The sequence below is a fragment of the Crocuta crocuta genome, unplaced genomic scaffold (assembly GCF_008692635.1).
Source record: "Crocuta crocuta isolate KB4526 unplaced genomic scaffold, BGI_CrCroc_1.0 scaffold193, whole genome shotgun sequence".
Taxonomy (NCBI): Eukaryota; Metazoa; Chordata; class Mammalia; order Carnivora; family Hyaenidae; genus Crocuta; species Crocuta crocuta.
Window position 1 is genome coordinate 7,476,838 of NW_027529624.1, and position 20,690 is coordinate 7,497,527.

The 20,690-nt window shown below is 52.4% G+C and overlaps 3 protein-coding genes across 6 annotated transcripts in view; all 3 read right to left on the reverse strand.

The window, feature by feature from the left end:
- Positions 1-7,848, reverse strand: part of BAIAP2L2 (BAR/IMD domain containing adaptor protein 2 like 2) — a 32,352-nt gene extending 24,504 nt beyond the window's left edge. The window contains exons 1-4 of the mRNA XM_077761976.1: positions 7,798-7,848; positions 6,619-6,694; positions 5,536-5,622; positions 5,012-5,073 (exon numbers count right to left, since the gene is read on the reverse strand). Of these exons, the coding sequence (XP_077618102.1) occupies positions 5,012-5,073; positions 5,536-5,622; positions 6,619-6,694; positions 7,798-7,848 (276 nt within the window). The remainder of the gene's footprint in view (positions 1-5,011; positions 5,074-5,535; positions 5,623-6,618; positions 6,695-7,797) is intronic.
- Positions 7,849-8,619: 771 nt separating this feature from the next.
- On the reverse strand, positions 8,620-9,666 carry LOC144229893 (85/88 kDa calcium-independent phospholipase A2-like). Its single transcript, XM_077761977.1, has 3 exons — positions 9,533-9,666; positions 9,052-9,314; positions 8,620-8,627 (listed from the first exon to the last, which is right to left on the reverse strand). Exons 1-3 carry the CDS (start codon positions 9,640-9,642, stop codon positions 8,620-8,622), a joined length of 381 nt encoding a protein of 126 aa, XP_077618103.1. The 5' UTR covers positions 9,643-9,666.
- Positions 9,667-9,681: 15 nt separating this feature from the next.
- PLA2G6 (phospholipase A2 group VI) overlaps positions 9,682-20,690 on the reverse strand; it is a 58,977-nt gene continuing 47,968 nt past the window's right edge. For 3 of the 4 annotated variants that reach the window (XM_077762110.1, XM_077762109.1, XM_077762111.1), the window contains exons 13-16: positions 12,067-12,203; positions 11,570-11,724; positions 10,245-10,412; positions 9,682-9,825 (exon numbers count right to left, since the gene is read on the reverse strand). In XM_077762110.1, coding sequence (XP_077618236.1) covers positions 9,748-9,825; positions 10,245-10,412; positions 11,570-11,724; positions 12,067-12,203 — 538 coding nt within the window. In that variant the 3' untranslated portion in view covers positions 9,682-9,747. The remainder of the gene's footprint in view (positions 9,826-10,244; positions 10,413-11,569; positions 11,725-12,066; positions 12,204-20,690) is intronic. The other variant, XM_077762112.1, reaches the window with a different exon arrangement.

Genomic DNA, 20,690 nt, shown 5'->3' on the forward strand with positions numbered 1-20,690 from the left:
GAAAAAGTATTGATTTTATATATATAATATAAAATATATAAAATATAAAATATGGATTATATTGACCCAGATTGATCAACACCAAGACATATCTAGAAAAACGACTGAACTTAAGAAACAGAAAAAAAAGAAAAAAAATCTTTCAGGCATCTAGCTTAAAAAAACCCAGTGATTTTGTGATGGTTAAAAATAGACAGTCATACTTGTCAACAGCAACATTCAACATTCCATGCTAGATGACAACTGGGATCTTTGAATGGCTTCATTCTCTGTATCCTTGAGAATCAGGATTTTTAAAAAATGTTTATTTATTTTCAAGACAGAGACAGAGGATCAGAAGTGGGCTCTGAGCTGACAGCAGAGAACCCAATGCGGTGCTTGAACTCACAAACCATGAGATCATGACCTAAGTCACAGTCAGACGCTTAACTGACCGAGCCAGCCAGGTGCCCTGAGAATCAGGAATCTTGATGAAGACCAAGGACAAACAAGATGCTGGTGTAATACCAGAAGAGGCCGAGCAAAGCAAGACACCCAGGAAACTCTCAAAACCATTAGGGTCGTGCCCGAAAGACTCAGGAGCCAGACTGAAGAAGCTTCTACTGGCCAAAGAGTGGACCTTGGCAGCCTTGCCAAAGGCAGTAATTGCAAAGGACTAAAATACATCAAATGTGTTTAAATCTATGATACTGGGGGCGCCTTGGTGGTTCAGTCGGTTGAGCATCAGATGTCAGCCCAGGTCATGATCTCGTGATTCACGAGTTCGAGCCCCGCAGGGGGCTCTGTGCTGACAGCTCAGAGCCTGGAGCCTGCTTCAGATTCTGTGCCTCCCTCTGTCTCTCTGCCCCTCCCCCACTCATGCTCTGTCTCTCAAAAATAAATAAAGCACATTAAAAAATATAAAAAATAATAAATCTATGATACTGATACTAAAAAATACTACAGTAATGGCGCTAGAAAAACAAGAAAGCTAATTGGTCACCTTCAGATGATGACAGGGAGCAAATACATGACCTTAAAAGCTAATGAGTAAAAGGGTGCCTGAATGGCTCTGTGGTTAAGCGTCCTACTCTACATTTCAGCTCACGTCACGATCTCACAGTTCATGAGTTCGAGCCCTGGGTTGGGCTCTGCACTGCCAGTGCAGAGCCAGCTTGGGATTCTCTGTGCCACTCACGGTCTCTCTCTATCTCACAAAATACATAAACATTAAAAAAATAAATAAAAAAGCTAATGAGTAAAGGGAGCGAACAAACTTTTATCCTGCTTTTCCCATACGAAACTCACCACTGGAAACAAATAGTAGGAAATGTCTCCATATAAAAATATCCCAGTTAATAGGTAAGAGAGCATCAGAATAGCAGAACGTATAAATGGATCTAGACACCTTGAGCCTCCACGGCTGTTAATATCACATGGGCGCAGGCATGGCGTGCCTGCCCATGAAAGGATCCAGCACCTTCTCTGGTCCTGCCAGAGGGATAGAACCTGGATCTGATCAAGGTCTGAACTGTGCCAGGAGTTCAAGATCAGCAATTGTCAGATTGTAGGAATACCAATGAAAAGGCCCCAGGGCTTTCAACAGATAAGTCACAAGGAAAAGAAAGGGATGGAGGGGGAGCCAGTAGGTTAAGAAAGTCAAAGGCAGGGGCGCCTGTGTGGCTCAGTCAGTTAGGTGTCCGACTTTGACTTGGGTCATGATCTCACAGTTTGTGGGTTCGAGCCCTGCGCTGGGCTCTGTGCTTACGGCTCGGAGCCTGGAGCCTATCTTTGGATTCTGTATCTCCCTCTGTCTCTGCACCTCCTCTGCTCATGCACTGTCTCTCTCTGTCTCAAAAATAAATAAACATTAAAAACTTTTTTTTAAATGTTTTATTTATTTCTAGGAGAGAGAGAGACAGCGTGAGCAGGGGAGGGCCAGAGAGAGAGGGAGTCACAGACTGAAACAGGCTCCAGGCTCTGAGCTGGCAGTCAGCACAGAGCCCGACGCGGGGCCCGAACCCACGAACCGCGAGATCATGACCTAAGCGAAAGTCGGACGCTTAACCGACTAAGCCACCCAGGCGCCCCTAAAAGCTTTTTAAAAAAGAAGAAGAAGAAGAAAGTCAAAGGCAAATCTTAAAAACGAGAGAAAGCACAACCAAACTCTAGTGTCTAGGGATGTGTGACCAGGTGGTCCGCTACAAAGACCACAAGGACGTGTGGGAGCCATGGTCCCTCTTGGAGGGAGGGAGGGGCTGTGATTTTGCCAGGGGCACAGGGAGGGGCGGCTGGCACCGTTCTTGACCTGGGTGCTAGTTTGCCTTATAATGACTCATTAAGCTCTGATTCTCTCAGTGAGATGCTCTGTATCTGTGTTTTAATTTACAATAAGAAAGTCAGGTGCCGTCAATCTTTGGCTAAGCACACTCAGGAATGGCCAGAGCCCCAGCGGGGCCGCACAACGGGGGCGGGCTCTTGTCATGGCCAATCATTTCCTTGACGCGCACTTCCACTCTTCAGAGCCATTGTCTCTGCCCAGATGTGTGCCCTCTCCCTGGCTAACACCCTCCCCTCCTCCAGGCCTCTCTCAGGGTCCCCTTGCTAGTGCTGTTTTCCTGGAAAAAGCAATTAAAAATTGTAGCCCTCCAGGAGTGCCTAGATGGTTCAGCCAGTTGAGCCTCCAACTTCAGCTCAGGTCATGATCTTGAGGTTCGTGGGTTCAAGCCCCATGTAAGGCTCTCTACTGGGACCTCAGATTCCGGAGCCTGCTTCCAATTCTGTGATTCTGTGTCTCCCCCTCTATCTCTCTGTCCTTCCCCCCCTCATGCTTTCCCTCTCTCTCTTTCAAGAATAAACATTAAAAATTTTTTTTTAAATTGCAGCCCTCCGACGCTTGCGATCTGCCTTCCCTGCTCTACTTTCCTCCGGAGTACATTTTGCATCTAAGCTGTCATATATATGCTCACTTGCTAGTCTAGGGTTTTGTCCGTCTCCTCTCTTGGGAAAGGCAGGGGTCTCCCCCTGCACCTGGCCCCCAGCAGTAAATGGCTGTCAAATGAATGAGCCCAAGGGGGAGGCGGCGTCTGGCATCCTGGGTCTGGTACGGTCCTGGCTGAGGGCCCTGCCCGGTTGTCACAGCCAAGTCACTGGTGCCCAGGGAGGACAGCTCTCCTTACACAGAGGCCCTGGATGACACTTGTTCCTACCCAGCCCAGATGTGCCACAAGTGACGCGGAGACCCATTAACCTCGAAGACTAAAGTCACCAGCTACCCGCACGAGCTGTGCCCCGTAACTCCCTTCCTGAGCCCCAGGAGGGGGCACGGCCGGGCTCCGAGCCTGCAAGTGTCCAAGAGATGGGTGCCCAGGACCAGGGTTTCAAATGTGCAGCAGGAACCACGTTCTCTGCTTGTGAAATTGTTCCCCATTTTGACGTAGTAACCAAACTGCTGAGTATTTTATGGTGTCCCCAGAGCCACGTGCTGTCACAATGAGTTGACATTGGCTCCCGGGCGCTTTCCAAGACCCCTCACCACCAGCTCCTCTCTTGCTCAGTCCTGGCTCCCTGTGGCTCACTTCTGCCCAATGCTCATGCACTTAGCCCGCTGCCCCCCCCGGGAATGCCCTCTCCTCTCCTCTCCTCCCCTCTCGTCTCCTCTCCTCCCTTCAACTCCCCTCCCCTCCTCTCTCCTCTCCTCGTGGCTGGGCCCTATTCCCTTTTCAAACCTCGCTCCTTTTGTCCAGAGTCAGAGAAGCCCTGCTTGGTGCCAGGCCTCATTCCAGCCTTCACGGGGCTCTCAGTTTTGGCAGAGATAGAGATGGGGGGCAGGGGGGGCAGACTGCCTCTAGTCACCACCGCGAAGATGCACGGAGGGCTACAGGTGGGCACCAGGCAACTAGTTTATACTTATGATTTCACTTAGGCCTCACAAGATAAGCCCAAGTACAGAGAGTCTAGTCCAAGGTCCCGAGCCAATGATGGGTGGAGCTGGGCTTTGAACCCAGGTGCTCTGGTTGCAGAGCTTGCTTTAACCACCACGTGCCAAGAATGGACAGAAGCATTGTTGGGAGTCTAGAGGGGGAAGCAACGAACCTGCCCAGGGGTCAGGGAGGCTTGGTGAGGTGCTGGCCAGCAAGGGTCGGGGTGGGTCTAGGCTGAGGGGACAGCATGAAGATAGCCCAGCGGTGAGGGCAGCAAGCTGTGTCCGCAGAGGGCAGCTCCTCGGGGTGCTGGGCTGTGATTGGGGGTGCCACGGAGAGGCCTCCACGGGGAGGTCAACAGGGCCTGGAGTCCCTCACTGAGAAGACTGGGTTTAGTTCCGTGGGTGGCAGGGGGTAGAAGGGCTTTCTTTCCTCATGGGCATGACAAGGTCAAGTGCCTGGCTACTCTCTTGGGAGCAGGGAGGGAGGGGCCAGGGTGCCCGGGAGGGGCAGGGCCTGGCCGGATGCACCCGGGCGGTGGTCCTTTCTCCCCCCAGCTCCTCTACTTCCTCTGGAATTGGGGGCAGGGACTAGATCTCTGAGACTCCGTTTCCTCCTCTATAAAATAGAAGTGGGGCGCCTGGGTGGCTTAGTCGGTTAAGCGTTCGACTTTCGCTCAGGTCATGATCTCGCAGTTCGTGGGTTCGAGCCCCGCATTGGGCTCTGTGCTGACTGCCAGCTCAGAGCCTGGAGCCTGTTTCAGTCTGTGACTCCCTCTCTCTCTGATTCTCCCCTCACGCTGTCTCTCTCTCTCTCCTAAAAATAAATAAAACATTTAAAAAATAAAATAAAATAAAATAAAATAGAAGTGGCGTCTGCCTCCCAGGGTCATGAGGCTCGAACAACCTATCACAGGCAAACATGCCCAGCACAGCCTGGGCCTGGCAGGTGCCCAGAAGGGCAGTGCTTGGGTGTCACTAAGACCTCAGGGAGTCTTCCCTGAGAAGGGGTACGGGAAGTTGCCCATCATCCCCCCCATCTTCTTTGGAACACAGCCCACTCTCCTGAGTGACCCCTTCCCTTCCCAGGCCAAGCAGCCTGACACTCACCACCACCTCCAGGTCGGAGTTCAAGTGTCGCTGGGTGTCCGACATCTGCACCAGGATCTCCCCTGGAGGCAGGGAGAGCAGCAGCTTTAGGGGGGCCCCCCCGGCGTGCCCCTCCCACCCCTCCTCCTGCTAGAAGGTGCCCGGGGGCTGCCTGAAGCTGGATTTGGGGACCAAAGTCCAGGGAGTTCCCAGATGGCTCTGGAAGGGTGGCAGTGCCGGTCCCAGCCCAGGAACAGCCCTGCAGCGAACGGTGGGGAGGGGCTTGGGCTCCTGAACAGGAGTCTGGGCCCTGGGCTGCAAGGCCTGTGTCTTGGGGGGGATTTCCTGGAAGGGCAAGAACATCCAAGGGACCCTCCGTGGGATCTCAGGATGGTGGGGAAGGCCGGCCTCGGGCCTGAGGGATGGCAGGGGGGAGGCAGAGGGGCCTGGACGACAGGAGGAGGCCTGGGGTGGAGGCAGGGCTAGGAGGAGAGCCCCCCCAGACCCAAGTAAGAGTGAGGGGTGCAGTGGGGGGGGTGCCTCACCCAGAATCTGGGAGGTGGAGCTCTGCAAGGCCTGCTCTCCGATCTTCTGGATGGCGTTGAAGTACACCTCAGCCGCCTCGGACAGAGCTGCGTGGGGACAGCGGATGGGTCCGTGTCCAACCCCCCCCTCCGCCTCCACCTGCCCCCACCCTCTGGAGACCCTCCCTGTCAGGAGAGGGCAGGTGGAGGGGACACTGTGGGGTCTGCCATAGGCGCAGGTGACAGGGAGGGATGTCCTGGGTGGTGTGTATGGACAGGTGGCATCGGCCAGCGGGGTAAAGCAGGTGCAGGGCCGGGGAGGGCCTTCCCTGCGGAGGCAGGGCCCCGGAGCAGCTGCGCTGAGCACAGGGATCGGTGCCGAGCCGGACACCGCCATGGGTTTGTCATGGGCAGGGGCGCAGGCACCCGCGTGTACCTATGTGGAGGATGGGGGCAGGTGTGTTCTGATGCGCAGGTGTAGGGGCCCAGGGTGGGGATGGGCTGAGGTGGCGGGCGTGGGGGAAAAACAGGCTTTGACTCTGAAGTCTGAAAAGGCCGGGAGGGGAGGGGGTGGCCCTCAGCTCCGGGTGTGCCCCTGGCTTGTCCGGCTCACTGAGGGTTGCAAGCCCTGGGGGAGCGATCGGCCTTGATGTTGCTGGGAAGTGGGGGAGGGGCAGCCACTTGCACGGGCACTGTGGGGCGGGGGGGGGGGTCAGCTGTAGGTGTGCGGCCAGGGGCCTGGTCACAGCGAGGACAAACAGCTGTGGTGCGAAGCCGGGGTGGCAGAGGTGGGCCTGGGCGTAGCAGTGGGCTCCGCGGCTAGCATCAAGGTGACGTTCAGAAGTGTGTGTGTGGTTGGGGCTGTGTAGGCCGCCAGGGCCTGGCTCTGCATCTCTGGGAGCATCCTGAGGGCACCTAAGAAGTGGGCAGAGGAGGCTGTGGGGGTGTGGGGGTGAGGGTGGTGGACAGGAGGGTGCAGGGGTGAGACTGAGCTGAGTGTCTGCTGTGGAGGTGCGGAGAACATGGGTGGGGGCACAGGTGACTTCACGGGCAGGCGGGGGGCAGGGAAGGCCGAGGGGCTGGTGCCCTGGGGTGGGCACTTACCATGGAAGGCCCGGAGGTAGTTGTTTCCGAGGTACACCAGGTTCTCCAGGGCGGGGTTAAACTGCTCCATGATACTCTGGAGCCCGAGGCCAAGGGGTGGGAGGGTGAAGATTGGGGGAGGAAGAAAGCTTGATAAGCAGGGAGGCAAGTCCCTGGGCCTCAGACGCAGGGCATCCCTGGACCCAGAGAGAAGCCCGACCCTAGGCGAACCGTCTAGAAATGTGGGGTCACCCAGAATCCTGACTTCACTGCAGGAACCTCAAAGGCTGTCTCTTGGGCTCACACACCTGCTGTGGCAGGAAATTGCTCCCAAGATGATGCAGCTGGAAGGTTCTTCTCCTCCCACGGGGTTGAAGCCTGTGGTCCATTGTGGGTCCCCGGCTGGGTGTGGCTCAACCCTGCCCTGGGTCCAGGCCTCGCTGGACTGAACACACAGGTGGCCGACAGTTAACTCAGCCAAGGGCAGATCTTGCCCTTCCCAGAGAAGAGCCCCTTGGGGGCAAGGCTGTGGCTGGGCCATGGACCACCTGAGGCCATGGCCGGCGGGAGAGTGCCCTCGGTGGTGGAAAGCACTGGGCACGGGCTTCAGGCTTGGGTCTTGGTTCAAATCCCAGCAGCCCCTCTGGGCTCTCTGGTGACCTTGAACAAACTGTTTAACCCTGCTGGCCTCAGTTTTCTCATCTACCATGGCGGGTGATTATTTTCTATCCTACGGGCCAGGGTGTCACGAGGTTTCTATGTGAAAGGGTGCTGTACACAGTAGGTGCTCACTAAAAGTCTACAGAGACTGCACCAACCTCTGGAGTGAGGCAGAAAATTTGAGTGAGGGGCTCAGAAAGGAGAGACAGACAGAGACAGGAAGTTAGAGACAGACAGACAGAGAGGGACTCTCCAGTCCTAGGCCAGGCGGCTCTCTGGCCCCCCGGCTCCCACCTCTAGTCACCCTGGGCCCTGTCCTGCCTGTGCGGCATGTAGGAGTGCTGTCTCCGCAGGCCTGTCGCTCACTGGGTGACAGTGGACAAACCCCTGCTCAGGGATCCCCACGTCATGCCCGCAACCCCTCCTGGTTCACAGACCATGCTGCGCCCACACGCACCCTCCAGCCTCCAGAGCCGGCCCGGCATCCAGCCCTGGGAAGGGATGTTCGGGCCTGGGGCCCACGGCCGCGCACACGCTCACCTTGTAGATGGCCATGGTGGATCTGTAGAACTGATCCATCTCGGGGACCATGGAGTGGGCTGCGGCCCAGGTGCTGAGCAGGAGGCTGGGGTGTCGGCAGGGCGGGGAGCGCGGGGGGTCGGTCCCCAGTGCCCACTGCTCTAAGGGAGTGAAGAATGTCGTGGAGATGGAGGGCCTGCTGGCCCGAGAAGGAGGTGGCAGCTTAATTATTCACCAGCCAGGGATGTCAGAATGTGATCTGGGGCGTAACCAGACCCCGGGGGAAGGCATACTGTGACGCGGGCAGGTTCGTGTGACCTGCCCTTCAATTATTTACCCCTCTGAGCCGTGGGCCGGTGGGCATGTGTGGATGGGGCATTCTCGTAGGTCACCTCCTCCTCCAGGCTGAATCTTCCCCAGGCCCAGCAGGGTACTCCCCCGGCCTCACCCCATCTGTCCAAGGGCACTCTCTAGGTTATAGAGCCAGAGCTGCTGGGTGCCCTCCCCTGGGACCCTCTGGGACAGACCCTGCCTGAGGCCAAATGTACCACGGAGCATCGAGCATCGTTGTTCTCTGGCCTCTTCTCTACCCCAAGCCGCTCACACCCCCCCTTCAAGGGCCGAGTCTTCCACATCTGCCGCCGGCTGCCCAGCCCCTCTCACGCTGGAGAGGCCATACCGCAAACCCCAGAGCCGTGCAGACCCGGGCCGGACCTCATCCCTCCGCACTGGCTGTGTGACTATGCCCAAGCCCCCTGCCCTCTCTGGGTCTCATCCCCTGCCCCAGCAAATGGGGGGAGTGAGCTGCGGGCAAGTGGGCTTAGCTGCCGCCTCTGAATACCCTCACAGGCCTGATTTGGAGCAGAGAAGTAGTATCCCCAGGGGAGCCCGGAAACAGCATTCATCCAATGGGGCCCAGGAAGATGACAGTCAAGGCTGAAGGGAGCTGGTGGGTGCAGGGGCTGGGCGGGTGTGTGTGGGGGGTACTTCGAGCACAGTGCACACAACACAGGTGAACTTGAATCAAACCATTTATTTCAGTTCAGGGCAGGCCCCGGAGCCCCGCCCTACCCATCAACCACTTCCTACTTCCTCAGGGTGGGGGGGAGGGGGGTTCGGGAATAACTGAAGTGACAGGAGTGACCTTTGAGAGCTGAGGCCGAGCTCAAAGGGTGGGGCAGTCCCAGGGGTGCAGGCGGCTGTGTGTGTGTGTTGAGGGCAGAGTCAGAGGGGGTGGGGTGGGGGGGAGGGGCCAGGGTTCCCCNAGCCCAGCACCCTCTGAGGCCTGGTGTGTCTGGTCCGCGGATGCAGAGCCGCCTCGGCCCAGCTCTGCCTGGTGGCGCGCTGGTTCGAGGCCGCCCAGCCTCTCCATCAGGGGCAAGGTGGGAGGGGCTGGGGGTGGGGTGNGCAGCTGAATGAGTTTCTGGAACTGTTCCCGGTGCTCATAGATATAAACCTCCGTCTCCCACAGGGCGTTGACCAGCACCATGTCGCTGACCTCATCCAGCATGATGTCTGCCCCCAGCTGGGGGTTCAATCTGTCTGGGTCAAGGAGGAGGGCTCACCCCAGGAGGCTCGGCTTGGGGTGGGGACAAGAGCTCGGACGGGCGGGCTCGGGGCACGGACCAGCAGCCCAGGGAGGGGGGAAGTCCATACCAAGGGCTGGCGGGGTAGGGGGGGAGTTCACCGGGTCTGGCCAGGCCGGGCCGAGGGGCTGGGGCCCAGGGTCAGGGGCCGATGCCGGCTGAGGCCTCACCTGAAGTACTGGATGCCCACCATCTCGCACCAGGCCCGGGCCCGGTCCACGGCCCGCCCGTCGGGATCCGTGCACTGGCAAGACGCAGTCTCTGTGAGTGTCCCCCACATGCTGTACCCACAGTCCCTGCCTGGGGACCCGGGAGTTCACCGGGTCTGGCCAGGCCGGGCCGAGGGGCTGGGGCCCAGGGTCAGGGGCCGATGCCGGCTGAGGCCTCACCTGAAGTACTGGATGCCCACCATCTCGCACCAGGCCCGGGCCCGGTCCACGGCCCGCCCGTCGGGATCCGTGCACTGGCAAGACGCAGTCTCTGTGAGTGTCCCCCACATGCTGTACCCACAGTCCCTGCCCGGGGACCCCCAGGTTCTAGTCTCGCTTAGCCACTCCCCAGCAGAGGCCCCCTGCCTGGGTGGTGGCTCGGCAGCGCCTGACTGGGGGAAGGGGGACAGGGGCTGAGTGGGCAAGGCTTTTGTCCATCCGACATTCTAGGCTTCCACATGCGGCCGTGTTCGAAGGGGGGTACCCGCAGTCAAAAGATGCTTGAAAGCCCCGGCTGCAGATGGTCACGAAGGGCCCCTGCCAGCACCGAAACCGAATCGGGGGTCCCCTCCCCTGAGCTGGCTCATGGGGTTCAGCAGAGCCTCCCTGACACCTAGGGGTCCCAGGGCTGAGACCCAGAGGGAAGAGGACCTGGGGAGGGGCCCATACTCACACAGTCCACCACCATCTTGCCCAGTTCCTTGGCCCCAAAAACAGTCTTGGCCAGTTCCCAGGGGTTGCTGGGACGGAATACATCCACACAGGTCACGGGCACCTGTGGGGACCTCCCTGTCCCCAGAGAGACCACGATGGAGAGCTTCTTCACCTTGTTGCCCTGGCCCTGTTGGGGACAGGACACGGGTAGTCCGAGGGGATCTTCCCGTCAGCGGACCCTTCCCCAGGTGGCAGAAACAGAGCCTGCGCTGTCCTCTCTTTGGCTCCCCAACAACCTCTGCTGCCAACGTGCTGGGCGACCTTGGCGAGTTCCCTCCCCCCCACCCCCGCGCCCAGCCAGGGCCCTCATCCCCAGTAAGAGGAGACTTAGAGGATGAGGGAAGAAGACCCTCAGCATCCAAATCTTTGAGCCCTTCCTCCTCCCGGAAGCCTGCCTTGCCCTGTCAGGCCACTAGAGGGCGCCTGCCTCTCAGACCACCACCCCTGCTGTGTGTCACCCAGGGGCTGTATCCTGGGCTTCCCGATGACCACAGTGAGACCCACAGCCAGCAAGGATAAGACACACTAGGGGTCAGGCACTGTCCTCAACATGTTACAGAAAAGCACGTGGGTGCCTCACGACAGTCCCCTGCAGGTACCATCAATCAATCCCCCATGCGGTGGCTGGAGCGAGGCCCAGGCAGAGCCAGAACCCAAACCCTGAGGCCATCTGGCTCTGAGGCCTGAGCCCGCGTCCCAGCACCTCTGCTGGCACACATGGGCCGTGCCCCGCCTCTGCGCCAAGTTACTTGGGCGAAGGCCCCCTCCGTTCCTCCGATCACTATCGCTGCACGGCCTCCTCCCCAGAGGCCTCCTCCACGGGCCCTTGGCAAGCCCCCAGGTCTCCCAGCACAGGCTAGCCTCTTCCTGGGCTCCCGTACCATCCTCCATCACAGCACCCAAAACCCCTAGAGGGGCGCGTTCTTGTTTACAGGCAGCCCTGCTTACACAGGGCGAGCGTGTGCCCCAGGGCTGGGCAGGGTAGCCAGCACCGGGGCGGGCATGTACTGCGGTGCCTGCTGCCGTCCCCACTAGCTGCCCTTGCCCACTCGGTCCAGACTGGGCCTCAGAGTCCCCCTGATTAGCACAGAGCTCTGGGCAGACACTGCCCCCCAAGCAGATTCGAGAGTGAAATAAAGCTGCCGTCCAGCGCACCAGCCGAGGAAGGTGCACGCCAATAAAAGCCAGTCGCTCTGGGAAGCCAGTCCTTGGTAAGATTTGCTGAAACGGGGGTGGCTACAGTGGACGGTCACGTCCAGCCCCTCCGACCCGAGGCGCCCTCACCTTGCGGATCAGGTCCTGGTTGTACTCGTGGATCTCGGTCATGGCGTCCAGCGTGGGATTGTTGGCCAGCAGCCCGCCGTCCAGGAAGCGCCCATTGGGCCGGAAGTAGGTGGGGGCTGCCCCGCTGCTCCGGGCGGCTCGCCACACGAGCTGCTCTGGGGGTGAGGGAAGAGGGTGGCCCAGTGGCACAAGGGGCAGTACAAGCCCACGCCGTCTCAGTGTGCTCACGCACAGGACGAGGTAGAGGGGCTGGGGAACTCTCTGGAACAGGACCCACAGGCCACGCGCTCTGGCCCTGCTGTCCCGGTGGAAGGCAGGGTACGGCTGAGCCGGAGGGCTCCCCAGTTCCGCGTGCCCTCAGCTGACACAGACGCAGGGCAGCATATGGGATGGGGGTGGGCCCGGGGTGCCCGGCAGCAAGCCCACGACTCCCAGCTGCCACCCCGCAGCCTCTCGGGCCGACGGTTTCCCACAGATGCGACAACCGTGGCTCTCACCTGAGGGCTGAGTTAGAGGCTTCAGGTTCACGTTCTGGCTGAAACGAGGTTCCCGGTCGCACTCTGGAGCCTCATAATTCCGGAAGAGGTGAAGTTCAGCGGGCTGCCGGTCCGAGAGCGTCCCTGTCAGCATCACCCTGGAGGGAAACGGAGAGCAAGACAGCCGACTTACCCACCCCTGAAAATCCACTTTGGCAGATCTTTGTCCAAATGCTGAAGGCTGGATCCTTCGGCCCATCGGTCCTCGATCTGGAAGTTCATCCTGAGACATTCTCACGCGTGTGGGAGACGGGCACAGGCAAAGCTATGAACAGCAGCATCCGGTGGTAGAACAAACCACTGGAAACAGCTCAAACGTCCATCAAGGGGATGGTCCGCTGCATCGCAGGTCCCCGGGCCCATGGGGTCTGCTGTGTCACTGCGCAATGACTAAGGAAGCACTTTATGTACTAGTAGGCGGTAAGCATCAAGGTTTATGGTTAAGTGCAAGAAGTAAGGTTTAGAACAGGGTGTGGAGTAGGCCACTGTTTATTTAAACACCCCCCCCCCCAAAACTGATGTACCTATTGGCTTGGTCAGAAGGACCCATGAGCAGAAACTAGGAGCAAGGAGCTGCCTCCGGAGCAGGGGACTGTGTGGTGGCTACAGCTCACAGACAGCAGTGAGACTTCTCACCGTGTCACCTTTGATATCTCTTCAGTGGTCCACCGTGTGAGTCTATAACCTATTAAGGAAGACTCTTACTTGTCTCAGCCAGGACAAACATCCTTAAATAGTACGGGGAGGATGTACGGGCACAGCTACCCTGGAAGCTAATATGTACTAAGATCTGGCAAATATCCTGGCTCTTTGATCTGAGAATTCCATTCTGGAAAATCTATCCTAAAGGAATAATCTGAGCTACAGCAAGAGCTTCTTGCATAAAGCTGTGCATTGCAGTGTAATTTACTACAGTAAAAAAATGGACTGGCCTGGGGCACCCGGCTGGTTCAGAGGAGCATGCGACTCTTAATCTTGGGGTCATGAGTTCGAGCCCCATGGTGGGCTAGCGATTACTTAAAGAAAAATCAACTTAAAGAAAATAAATAGGGGCGCCTGGGTGGCTTAGTCGGTTAAGCATCCGACTTTTGCTTAGGTCATGATCTCGCGGTTCGTGGGTTCGAGCCCCGCGTCGGGCTCTGTGCTGACTGCCAGCTCAGAGCCTGGAGCCTGTTTCAGTCTGTGACTCCCTCTCTCTCTGACCCTCCCCTGTTCACGCTGTCTCTCTCTCTCTCTCCTAGAAATAAATAAAAAACATTAAAAAAAAAAAAAAAGAAATGGTAGCGACAGAAGGGGTAGGTAAATAAAGTGTTTTGCACCCATTCCAAATTGTGCTAGCCGACTAACAAATACGTTTGTTATGTTGTAAAGAAAAATATACAGGAAAGGGCATAAAAACTCTACCCCTGCATGGAAAAATATATTAGTTTTCCATTTCTGGGAATACTGTGGAAAGCTTATTTGAACAACCTCCTCACTGAACAAAAAGTGAAATGCTAGAAAACTTACTTTTATTTTATTTAATTAAAAAAAAATTTTTTTAATGTTTTATTTCTTTCTGAGAGAGAGACACACACAGCATAAGCAGGGGAGGGTCAGAGAGAGTGGGGGACACAGAATCTGAAGCAAGCTCCAGGCTCTGAGCTAGCTGTCAGCAGAGAGCCCGACGTGGGGCTCGAACCCATGAACCATGAGATCATGACCTGAGCTGAAGTCCGACGCTTAACTGACTGAGCCACCCAGGCGCCCCTAGAAAAATTACTTTTAAAAATCCCTGGGTGCCTCAGTCGGCTGAGCATCCGCCTTCAGCTCAGGTCATGATCTTGCAGCTCGTGGGTTCAAGCCCTGCATTGGGCTGTCTGCTGTCAGCACAGAGCCCACTTCAGATCCTCTGTCCCTCTCTTTCTCTGCCCCTCCCCATGCCCTCTCTCCCTCAAAAATAAACATTAAAAAAAAAAAGAGTAAAAATAAAACACAGAAGACCTGACAAGACAGAATGGAAATGCCAGGNATGCCCTCTCTCCCTCAAAAATAAATAAACATTAAAAAAAAAAGAGTAAAAATAAAACACAGAAGACCTGACAAGACAGAATGGAAATGCCAGGGTAAGCTCTGAGGATAAGCAAAAATCAAGAGAGATAAGTGGAGAACAGACCCAGGTTTGACCTGAGGCAGATACCAAACTCAGTACATTTGAGCTTCAGTTTTGATGGCTTCATGCGGCTGGGAGACAAAAGTCAAAGCCCAGGGCCCACGAAATCTCAGGGTCTAATGGGAGACGCCCACATTAGGGTGGGACCCCAAAGGATTACACTCTTGGGTAGGGGTGAGCCAGAAATAAGCTTGCCACTTTCCCACCCCAGAACCTGTGAAGAAAGTTGTCTTGGCATTGGATAAAGGAGAGCGAGAGAGAGAGAGAGAGAGAGAGAGATCCCTGAGAATGTATAACCACAAGCTAACCCTCTTGCAGATTTGTAGTCTAAATTCATATCACCTCAGGGAAGTCCCCAAACCTTTATGTCAAGAATTTGGTTATAGTGGCCCTACATGGTAGGGTACTTAGGTAGCCGGAAGACACAACATAAAAACACCGTGGAGGAAGATACTTGCATTCTAGGTCTCATAGAATCTACTCATGTTATTTTTCAACACTAAGGAACACCCCACAAAGGGAGGGGAGGGCGCACAATGAAATAAAACATCATAAATGAAAACCAGTATAAACCAACATAAACAGTAAAACATACCTACAAAGACTAAAAATATTTGAGTCCTTGAACAAAGATTATAAAACAGCTATGCTTCCAATGTTTAAAGACATCAAAGACAAGTGTGATTAAAATCTTCTGGAAATAGGAAACTATAAGTAATGACCCGGAAGAATTGAAGAAGAACCAAAGAGAACTTCTAGAAATTAAAAAAAACAAAAAAGCTAAAAAAAATCAGGGTGCCTGGGTAGCTCAGTCAGTTAATCGTCCGACTTAGGCTCAGGTCATGGTTCGTGGGTTCGAGCCCTGTGTCGGGCTCTGTGCTGACAGCTAGCTCAGAGCCTGGAGCCTGTCTTCGGATTCTGTGATTCCCTCTCTCTCTGACCCTCCCCTGCTCATGCTGTCTCTGTCTCTCAAAAATAAATAAAACATTAAAAAAAAATTTTTAAGTCAATGGATTTGTTAAATGGAAAATTAGATAAAACTAAAGAGAGAATTCGTTAATTGGAAAATAGGTAAGAAGACACTGTCTGGGACACGACACAGAGATAAAATGATAGAATACACAGAAGAAGTTAATAGAAACAAAAGACAGAAAAGGTTTAGCATATGTTTAATTGGAGTTCCACAAGGAAAGGAGAGAGAAAATTAGGAAAGGCAAGGGTTGAAAAGATAACAACTCAGGATTCCAGAACTGAAGAAAGTCAACAATCCAAAGATTCAAGCCTAATAAATCCCATGCAGGATAAATTCGAAGTAATTCATATCAGGCAGAAGGAAAGCAGTCACAGATGGAATTTTGAGTACAAAAAAACCTGTAGAGCAAAGATGTAATACACACACACAGACACACATGCATATGCATACACATACACACACACACACACACACACACACACACACCAATGTTGTACAGGAGCCAGCTCATACTGGCTTGTAAGAACCTATTGCTAAATCCAACCAGGTGGTTATTAAATGGTTGGTAACTTGAAATTGGCTGTGGTGGAGTATTCACACCACGGAAATTAGCAAGCACTAAAAATCAGGCTTCTTCTCCCCAGAGGTCTGACTTACCAGTATATTACTGGATAAATCTAAAGGATAAATCTAAACGAAAACCAACTTCAAAAGTTAATAACAATGTCTTGTGAGGCTTAAGAAAAACAAGATAGAATTAACTTTTAAAGTTTAAATTAATTTTAAAACCCATGATTATCTGTGGGGAGGGTAATGGTATCAATTAAGTTTAGGCTTTCATAAATGAAGTATGCACTAAGAAAAAAGGAAATGAAAATCTTAAATCTCCATTGAATGTGGAGCCTGATGTATGGATTGATCCCACAACCCTGGGATCATGACCTGAGCTAAAATCAAGAGTCAGATGCTCAAATGACTGAGCTACCCAGGCACCCCTGGAAATTGTAAACATTTCTAGCTGGCCTGACTTAATCGATTTGTGCAGAACTTGGTGCCCAATGCAGAATCCATATTCTTTCAAATTAGATGTGGGACATTTATAAGAATTGACTGTACAAGTCCACAAATTAAGTCTTGACACATTTTGAAAGACTAAAATCATACAGAGCATATCCTCTGGCCACAAAGCAATTTATAACGAAAATACAACTAGAGAATTCTCAGTTTAGAAATTGAGAAATGCATTTTTAAGAAACTATGATTAGGGGCACCTGGGTGGCTCAGTGGTTAACCGTCTGACTTTAGCTCAGATCGTGATCTCCTGGTCTGTGGGTTCAAGCACCGCATTGGGCTTTGTCCTGACAGCTCAGAGCCCGGAACTTGCTTCAGATTCTGTGTCTCCCTCTCTCTCTGTCCCTCCTCGCCTCAAGCTCTGTCTCTCTCTGTCTCTGAAAAATGAATAAACCTTAACTACAACAACAAAAAAGAACATATGATTAAGAAATTAGAAAGTATTTTGAACCAAACAATCATAACCCCACTTATGAGACATCATTAAAACAGTTCTTAGAGGGGCACCTGTCTGGCTCGTCAGAAAAGCATGCAACTCTTGATCTTGGGGTTTTGAGTTCGAGGCCCACGTTGGGTGTAGAGGTTACTAAAAATAAGTAAACTAAAAAAACAAACAAACACAGTTTTTAGAGAAAAATGTTTAGACTTACACACACACACACACACACACACAATACAGTAGAACAGAAGGTTAAAAATCAAGGAGTTAAAAAGTAACAGTGAAATAAAACCAAAGAGAGTATAAGGAATAAAAATAAAAGCAGAAATAAATGAAACCAAAACACACACAACAGAGAACTAATAAATGTCCAAGAATTGGTTTTCTGAAGGAAATCCAATGGAAAAGCCTGTGGCAGAACTGGTAAAGAAGAGAGAAGGTATGCATAATTAGGACAGAGGGGCCCATCCCAGCAGATGCTGCAGACATTTAAAAGATAATAAGAGAATATTCTGAACAACTCTATGCCAATAAATTTGAAGATCTCATGAAATGGACATCTTCCTAGAAAAACAACCAAAACCAACTCAAGAGACATTTAGAAATTCTACCATTAAAGACATTAATTCCATCATCAAAAGCAAACTCCAGGCCTCGAAGACTTCCCTGGAAAATTCTACCGAATACTCAAGGAAGAATTAAGCCTTTATTAAACAAACTTTTCCAGAAAATAGAAAATGGGCATCACTCCCTCAAAACCAAAACCCAGCAGCCGCCGAATGGGAAAACACAGGTCCAGCTCACTCATGAACATGGGATGCAAAATATCAACAAAACATTATTGGGGCACCTGAGTCGCTCAGTCAGTTAAGCATCTGACTTTGGCTCAGGTCATGATCTCGTGGTTCGTGATTTCGAGTCCCGTGTCAGGCTCTGTGCTGACAGCTCAGAGCCTGGAGCCTGCTTTGGATTCTGTGTCTCCCTCTCTCTCTGCCCCTTACCCACTCGTGCTCCTCTCTCTCTCAAAAATAAGTAAACATAGGGGTGCCTGGGTAGCTCAGTCGGTTAAGTGTCTGATTTCAGCTCAGGTCACGATCTCACGGTTCGTGGGTTCAAGCCCCACGTCGGGCTCTGTGCTGACAGCCAGCTCAGTACCTGGAGCCTGTTTCAGATTCTGTATCTTTCTCTCTCTCTGACCCTCCCCTGCTCACACGGTCTCTCTCTCTCAGAAATACATTTTTTAAAAAAATAAGTAAACATTAAAAGCTTAAAAAAAGAAACAAAAAGAAACATTAAAAAATAAATAAAAACAAACAAAATATTATGAGCCAACGGAACCCCTCAGATTTCTCTCTGTACAAGGCATCAGGAATTGAGAGCGGGAACTGGGAAAGGTACCTGTACACCCGTGTGAAGAGCAGCATTATCCACAATAGTCAAAAGATGGAAACAACCCAAATGTCCATCAATAGATGAATGGATAAACACAGTGTGGTGTAGCCATACAGTGGCATATTATTCGGCCTTAAAAAGGAAGGACATTCTGATATGTACTACAACATGGGTGAAGCTCAAGGACACTATGCTCAGTGAAAAGGGTCCTCTGCAAAAGGGCTAATATTGTATGGTCCCCTTACAGGAGATCCCTAGAGTTGTCAAAATCATAGAGACAGAAAGTTGAATGGCGGTCGCCAGGGACTGGGGGAGAGGCCAGCGGAGAGGTGTTTAACGGGAACAGTTTTGCAGGATGGAAAAGTCTGGGAGGTCAGCTGCATACCAGTGTGAGTGTACTTGACACTCAGCTGTACTTCGGATGGTTAAGATGATAAATTTTATGATATGTATATTTTACCATGATTAAACATTGTAAAATAAGCATGTGGTACCCCTAAAAATGTGTACTTTACAGTAACGCATGTGTAAACATGTGCTTTACACAACACAGGAAGTACCTGAACAGGTACGAACACCCGATGTGCTAGATCTCTACAGAGAAAATTATGAAACCGCATTGAGAAACTTTGAACAGACAGAATGTTTTTCTATATTCTCTGATTGGAAGGCTCCGTGTTTTCGGATGTCATTTTTCCCCTCACCCATATACACTTACACATTCAGCGTGATCTCAATCAAACTCCCAGTAGGATTTGATATTCTGGAGAATTTGACAATCCGATACTACCATTTATCCGGAAGCACAAATAGCAACAAGTGACCCTTGAACCAATGTGCCAGGTGCTTTCTAAATAGTAACCTTCTTCCTCCTCATGAAAACCCAGGAGGCAGGTAGTACATTATTTCTATTTTTGAGTAGAAGAAACTTGAGAGCACGTGCTCTCTCTTTTTTTTTTTTTTTTAGTTTTATTTATTTATTTTGAGGGGGAGAGAGTTGGGGAAAGGGGAGAGAGAGAGAATCCCAGGCAGGCTCTGTGCTGTCAGCAATGAGCCTGACATGGGGCTCCAGCTCACACACATGAGATCATGACCTGGGCCGAAATCAGAGTCAGACGCTTAACCAACTGAGTGCCCCAGGAGCTCAGGGCACTTGCTCTTAGCCATTTCTTGATGGTGCCTCCAAGATCAGCCATGACACCCTTGAAGACAGACAAGGTGGGCGGGCCTGCTTTCCAGATACCGGGAAAGCAGAAGAACGGGGCTCTGTGGCCAGGGCAGGGGCTCAGGCACCCAGCCCATGGAACAGAACACAGAAGGAGACAAGCAAGGACCTCCAAGCCACCGCTGCAGAAGGATGGCCTGTCGACATGGAGGAAAAGACAGGCTTCTTCACAGCTGAGGCTGGGGAAACTGGTTATTCCCATGGAAAAAAGAAATTGGGTCTCCCTTGATACAAAACCCAATTCCAGGTTAAAGAGTTAACATGAAAGGCGGATCTAGAGAGATCTCTGACCCGACAAGAAAATCGCTTCCTGCTTCAAGCTTAAGGAAGGGTTCTTGAACGGACATAAAAAGCACAAACCATAAACAGAAAAACTTTTATCAATTCTACTACATTAAGAACATCCATTCATCAGGGGCGCTGGGGTGGCTCAGTCGGCTAAGTGTCCGACTCTTGATTTGGGCTCAGGCTCTTGTGGTTTGTGAGTTTGCGTCCCGTGTCAGGCTCAGCCCTGGTGGGCTCAGATTCTGCTTGGATTCTCTCTCTCTTCCTCTCTCTCTCCCTGAGCACCTCCCCTACTCATGCTCTCCCTCTCTCTCTCAAAATAAATAAACTTAAAACAAAATCCATTCATCAACAAAACACTGTAAAGAGAAGGAAAGGCCAAGCCACGGAGAGGGGGAAAAGATTTCAAATCTATATATAAGATTCCAAATCTATATATACATCAAAGGATTAGTGTTCGGGATATAAAAATCACTGGGGCACCTGGGTGGCTCGGTCGGTTGAGTGTCCTACTCTTGATTTTGGCTCAGGTCATGATCCCAGGGTCATGGTATCAAGCCCTGCCATCAAGCTCCACACTGAGCATGGAACCTGCGATTCTCTCTCTTTCCTTTTGTCCCTCTCCCCTGCTCACATTCTCTCTCTAAAATAAAATAAATCATTAAGAACCTTCCTAACCCCTCAGGGTTGTGGGTTTGAGCCCCACATTGGGAGCAGAGATTGCTTAAAAATAAAAAGATATATACATACACAGAAGTCTCCTAAACCCCAAATCTCACAACCCCATTTTACCAAAAATAGGCAAAACATCTGAACAGGAACTTTACGAAAGAAGAAATGCAAACAGCCTCTAAACACATACAAAGGTGTTTAACTTCCGTAGCAAATCAGGAAAATGAAAATTCAGGCCACATGGAGACACCACCTTAGACCCGCCCCCCCCCCATTTGTAAAGATAAAAATGTTTGACAATCAAACGTAAGCAAGAATGCAGAGCAACAGGGACTCCCAAACATGGCTACTGGCAGAGAAAACAGAAATCACACTT